This window comes from Macrobrachium nipponense, chromosome 5, assembly GCF_015104395.2.
Source record: "Macrobrachium nipponense isolate FS-2020 chromosome 5, ASM1510439v2, whole genome shotgun sequence".
NCBI lineage: Eukaryota > Metazoa > Arthropoda > Malacostraca > Decapoda > Palaemonidae > Macrobrachium > Macrobrachium nipponense.
The window spans coordinates 72,953,526-72,960,194 of NC_061107.1; the positions used below are offsets into that span (position 1 = coordinate 72,953,526).

General features: G+C 38.6%; 1 protein-coding gene across 1 annotated transcript; it reads right to left on the bottom strand.

Moving 5' to 3' along the window:
• Positions 1–5,315: 5,315 nt before the first annotated feature.
• LOC135215825 (protein FAM200A-like) lies at positions 5,316–5,828 on the bottom strand. Its single transcript, XM_064250777.1, has one exon. It carries the CDS (start codon positions 5,826–5,828, stop codon positions 5,316–5,318), a length of 513 nt encoding a protein of 170 aa, XP_064106847.1.
• Between the last annotated feature and the right edge of the window lie 841 nt (positions 5,829–6,669).

The following is a 6,669-nucleotide window of genomic DNA, read 5'->3' on the forward strand; positions in this document are numbered from 1 at the left end:
TTATATATATATATATATATATATATATATATATTATATATATATATACAGAGAAAGAGAGAGAGAGAGAGAGAGAGAGATTATCTGAAAATGACAGGCTTTGAGCTAGCCGCTATGGAGTGGAACCTTATTCCAATAGTTGGACATAAATTGGAGTATGACCAATTAATTCCACAATGAACACCAGAGACGACGGAATATCCTGTATCGTTTATCCGTTATACAAGCTTTCCCCCCTATTTTTAGTTTTCTGTAAAAGAAATCTATGTTGCCGGCTCTGTCTATCCGTCCGTCCTTTTACTGTCCCTCTCAGATCTTGCAAATCACCGAGACTAGAACGCTGCAAATTGGTATGTTGATCATCCACCCTCCAATCATCGAACATAACAAATTGCAGCCCTCTAACCTTAGTATTTTTTTTTTTATTGAAGGTTTAAATTGATCTCTGTTGCTCCTAATATCTATTTTCGCAAGTGTTTAAATCCACGTTGAACAATCCTTCTTATAAATATTAACGAATCAGACACTGAGATAACTTTGCTGGTCAGGTGACGAAAGACTTAGTTAAGGATAAGTCGTGATTGAATAGAATATACTATTTAGGCCAAAGGCCAAGCACTGGGACATATGAGGTCATTCAGCGCTTAAACGGAAATTGACATTAATAGGTTTGAAAGGTGTATCAGGAGGACAACCTCGCAGTTGCACTATGAATCAATTGCCATAAGCGGGGGGAAAGTAAGATATAAGATAATATAAAAGGAGGTACAGTAAAATAAAGGAAAGGGGTTGCAGCTTGGGGTCGATGGCACGCTGCATAGACCCTTAAGTAATGCCTACAGTCCACCGCACCCGGTGCATTGACGGCACTACCCTCCTATGGGGAAGAATAAGTCGCGAAGTAGACTAGGCCTAGTCCTGCGTAGCCCACTGATAGATTTACATTCTTAAGTTAGTTGGCGACGGCTGGTTTCGGTAGGATCTTACATTAATCTTTGCGAGACGGATTGATTGACCGGTCTTTTTGAGATCAATTTCATCATAACATTTTACGAAAACTCGAATCACCTCATTTTCGTTTGAACACACGCTAACTAGCAAAACTTCTGTAGGAACTGAGTGCCCAGTAACCTCTCTGATGCTTTCAGCATTCGTTAGTTTTATCTAATTGCTAACATTTTTGTTTGCAGTTTGTGGGACGTCAATGGCATTCTCGCTATGCGTTGCTCAAACCTTCCGAGAAAAAGGCTTTATCCATCAAAGATCTTTACCAAGACATACTAATAGGCCTAACTCAAACCACGGCTGCAAAAAAACTGGCAAAAGTTGACGTCCTATTTTAGGTAAAATAGTAAATTTCATATCTTATTCTCTCATCATCAAATGTCTAAACCTGCCTTCTTTTTCTTGCTAACCCTTCCATCCAAGATCTTTACCGAGAACAAAATAATAAGCCTAACTCAAACCACGGCTGCAAAAAAAACAGCAAAAGTTGGCATCCTATTTTATGTAAAATAGTAAATCTTATCATTAATCTCTTATTCAAACGTCTAAACTCTAAAGGTTATAACCTGTATTCTTTTCCCCATTCGCTTCTGAATAGCCGAGATTGGCGCGACTAAAAACACATAAAAATCTAACTAAGGTTTTGTCCACAACACGAAGATACCATCAACGTATCCAAATCACATCTTATGTTGCGATTTAATTGACGGCAATAGTACTGCTGTTTCGAGATCTGTCACGTGAACGTTCGCTATTAAGGAAGATAAGGGGGCTGCCTTAGTACCGCAGAACTTTTACTTATAAAAGTTGCCATTACAAGAATAGACGTTGTATCTATGTACCTTTATCATTCACAGAAGATGTCAGATTACGATAAAATGCATACATAAATACACACACTCGCACGAATAACATTACATTCACAGATTGATGGATATGCGTGGGTGTCCACGCACGCATTTACTTGAAGAGGCTAGATTCTCCTTTAAGTACTTAAGTGTACCGTCTCGAATTGCCCTAATAAAGGATAAATATGCTGTTCATTTCAAATACCAATAAGGCGAACGCTTCAATATGCAACAATTCATATTCAATGACCTTGAAAATACAAGGGCATAATTCAAAATCGCCTCCCCAAAGATAGAGAAAGGAATTTTAAAGATAGCACAGAAAATAACATACAGTATACATACACAGGTCACTAACAAGTAATAAACCAGGGTCCTAGTAGTCGAACAAAGCTCTAAAAAGAATGAGAAACTACGATATTAAACTGATTCTAACACATATCCGAACTCGTAGCCACCATTAGGTCTATAACGGCCGATACTGTGGCAGGGGTTGTCACTTCCTGTCAGTTGCCAATTAGCGTCGCTGACACAGATGGCTGCCTTCCAGACAGTAATGCAAGATACTTAATTCCAGATAGGTTACAGCTCAGACTGGGTAAAACACATCAGAAAGATGAAAAAGAAACTGGCAGATCACACTCCACACTAGAGGCACCTTGCAGCTTTTTCAAGAACTTTCCACGTTCATTCCTACATAAAACTTTGGACAATCTGTTGTTGCCTTCCTCTAACACCTCGTTCCTGAGGCCTTGGCTTGAAGAAAATTTGAAGCTAGACTACATAAGGATGAATCCATATCAATTTGACAAACCGAAGCCTTCTGTCTTTTTTACATATGGTCTAATGTACCAACCTGAACTCGTATTATGCTTTCATCCTGACCCGGTCATTTCTAGCCCAGTATTTCTTGATGCGATTTTTAAGTAACCCTTCATTAGTTAAGTATTCAAGTGCTACCTTTCGAGGAGAGAGTGGCTCACTATGTAAGCTAAGTACTCCCCTATACCCAAGGATGCTTCGTGCCAAGTTTGAAATTAATCGGTTGGTTCTAGACTCGGTCTCGGTGGAATGTGTGACCAGCTTGCGCCAAACAAGAATCAGAAATATTCACTCGTTTTTTCAGCTTAGGTGGACCTAAAACAAATAGCAGTGACATCTACACTAATAATAACGACTATAATAATAATAGTTGCGAACAACCATCGGCATATTGTTGATAGTGGCGGAGACTGTCTCTATTTACAGTAAATTAACAAGCTTAAACATATGGAAATGAAATAAGGTTGATTTCATTGAGCAGTATATTCCTTGCTGAAGGAAATCGCAGTTTAATCAGGTTTAAACATTTAATAATAATAATTTAAAAAAAACCTGGTGGAACCATTCTATAAGTGGGGACAAAGAGGAACTACTTTGATGAACTGTTTAACGTTTGACTACTATCCTTGTGCGTAGATGTTCGAGCACTTCCAACAATGAAGTCAAAACTAATCCAATGATTACACATATTGTTCCTTATTGTCAAACATATTCATATACCTCGCAATATGAGACGTTTTCTACGAAGGGTAAGCTACGGCACGTCAGTTAATGTAAAGGATGTGCAAAATATCTCGACACCCGCAGAATTATGAGATGAATTCCATGAAAGGGACCTTCACTGCCTTTGACTACGTGACGGAAATGGGATCGGGGGAGAATAATAATATTGTTCTGGAAACTTCGCCGTCAATCCCATTAGCTTTGAGGCGAGAGAGACTAGTACTATCTTGCCTCTTAGGTCTAAGCCTCCAGATCCCCGTAAATGTCGGAAGATGCAGCAACGAAACGAAAGGTCTTTAGAAAGCAGAATACCAATTTGCAGCCCTCTTGCCTACGTAGTTTTTTTTTTTTTAATCTGAAGGCGGACAAAATAAAATGCAGATGGACAGACTGCAGACAAAGCCGGCACCATAGTTTTTCTTTTACCGACCTAAAAATGGACAAAGGTAGTGGAATTCCCAGCACCTCCTGAGGTCTAAATTATTAGAGAGAGAAATAACTTGCGAAAGACGTACTACATGCGCGTAACCATCTTCTAAGCAACGCCTAGACCTAGACCATCACCCCGGAGTTGCTAAGCCAGCCAGCTGCAACCCTCGTGTTTCGTGCAGATAAAATATGACCCAGTGAAACAGTTCCGGTAATCACCAGGAAGAGTAAAGAGAATGGAGAGAGAGAGAGAGAGAGAGAGAGAGAGAGAGAGAGAGAGAGAGAGAGAGAGAGAGAGAGAGAGACTCGCATCCATGTCATTTGCAGATCCATTTAAGTCTCGACAAGTCTGAGTTTAACCACAATTCTAATAATGTTTTTCCAACCTAACTTAAATTAATAACGCAGTGATTAAACGTTAAAATCAGCGTTATTTACTGGCTCCGCTGACGGAGCGAGTAAACTAATTCCTTATTCTGACACGGAACTGACTTGCACGTAACGAAGGAGTTACAAGGATTAGGATGTCTCAAAGACATTTATTAGTCCAACCGAGGAGACATCGTGTGCTCACTTATCTCTAAGAGCAGGTTTAACTGTTCATTCACAGTGTCCTTCTCATCATTTTGTCTAGCTCTCTTTTAAACTCTTCCACACTATTGCTGTTTACAACTCCCAGTGGCAGTTGGTGTTTGTAATTTATGTTTTTTAAGCATAAATTGTGGCTTCATTCGTGATATTTGCGTCAGTTCCAGGCTAGAACAAGGAATCAATTCGCTCTTCCCATTAGTCTTAACTCAGAGAGAGAGAGAGAGAGAGAGAGAGAGAGAGAGAGAGAGAGAGAGAGAGAGAGAGAGAGGGGGGGGGGGGGGGCTGATGATGAAGTTCCACTAGACCTTTTCGTGTCCATGGCCCATTTTTGGCATTCCTTAGTACTCGTGGCCCAATGCCGTTCAAAATTGTGAAAAAAAATAATAGAATTTTATTAAAGTTTTTTAGAACACTTTTATTAGTTTTACATTATCATTTACAGAACTATTTCTTTAGAGCACTTCATTAGTTTACATTTTCATTACTGGACGAAAATGTTGGCCTTTATTCACTGTTAATAACTTAAATATGTTGTAATCAAAACTCATAGGATATGTATTCACTTATGAAATTAAACACTTTCCAGTATTTGCGTAATTAAATTTTATGGATTGCAATAACTCAAAATACTTTTTCACCTTCAAGCAATTTCTTGTTTTTGTTTTTATGTGTAATAAGGCAGAAAACCCGGATTGACACAGGTAAGTAGAAGCAAAGGTAGAAGGGCTTTTAGCCCAAGCTTCCCAACTCTAGGATATGATACATTTGCTTGTGACCAGAATTCCTGTATAGAATGTTCTTTAAAAAAATCCTTGATACTTGAATCAAATTTCATTTCTAGAAATTCATCTTGGTCAGACTCAGGAATAATATCTGGTTCTGCATTAAAAGGGTTTCTCACAAATGGCAGATTATTTCTTCAAGATCAGGAAAGTACCTGGAAAATTCTTGGCACAAATTATGAAGATGACTGATTATTTCATTATGGAGGCAAGATTCTGTTTCCTCTTCTCTTTCTTCAGCTACTTCACAAAACTTCTCAAACATAGCAAAATTACCAGAGCTAATTTTCCTAAAGCAGTTCTTCATCTTGGCAACAAAAGCACGCAATGTGTCAACAAAGTGAATTACTATTGTCTCCTTACCCTGAAGCTTTAGATTAAGTTTGTTAAGCTGGTCAAATATGTCAGCTAAATAGGCTAAACACGGTGCCCAAAGTGGATCATTGAAAAAAATAGGTTTCTTATCTTGCGTATCCAAAAACATCTTTAGCTCTTCTCTAAGTTCGAAAACTCTGTTCAGGACATTGCCCTTGGATAGCCATCGAGCTTTAGTGGAGAAAAGCAGAAGTTGATGCTCGGAATCTAAATCTTTGCACAACCGTTTGAAAAGACGAGTGTTCACAGGCATAGATTTTATATAATTGACTATCTTTATAGCGTTGTCTAAAAGATGGCTTGGAGTTCCCTAGGGAGGGTTCTAGATGCAAGTGCCTGACAATGGATCATGCAATGAGTCACTGTAACCTCAGAAGTAATCTCTTTAACTCTAGACACAAACCCCGACTTTGAACCTAACATGGCAGGTGCCCCGTCAGTACACACTGCACACACATTTTTCCATTATGGTCCTAACTTGCTGAAATAGTTTGATACCTCTTTCATTATATCTTCACCTTTGGTGGTAGTTTCAAATGGCTGACAGAAAAGAAATTCCTCTTTAAATTTTCCCTCATGAACGTATCTAGTAAATACAAGAAGTTGTGAATAAGATGAAACATCATCAGTGGGGACAACATCTTAAATTGCAGAAGCAAATAAATAAGGCCAGCATTTTCTTTTAATCTCCCTCATCACTTGTTCTTTTATACCAATAGACATTCCTTCAATGCGTCTTGATACTGTGTTGTCAGAGAGTGATATTTGCTGAATTGTTTTCTCACTATCACCCCCCAAAACAAGGTTAACCATCTTTAAAGCACAAAGCAAGGTTTTATAAGAGTTTCGCCAATGGTATGAGGTTTTTTCTGTTTAGCTATTTCAAGTGATACTTCATATGAAGCCTTGAGTACATTCCTGCTTTGCGTCTGAAATGCCCCACTTTAGTCCAGTTTCATTCGTTTCAAGCTACGTTCATTCATGACGTTTGAAGAAATTCACGTCTTTACAAGAATGTACATGATGAGTCTTGTCAAGATGATTTTTCAGTTTTGAGGGCCTCAAGGAATCATTACCAAGTACTTTCTGGCACA

Excerpts from the sequence above, each read along its gene's own strand:
- LOC135215825 (XM_064250777.1), bottom strand. The coding sequence starts at position 5,828 with ATGCCTGTGAACACTCGTCTTTTCAAACGGTTGTGCAAAGATTTAGAT.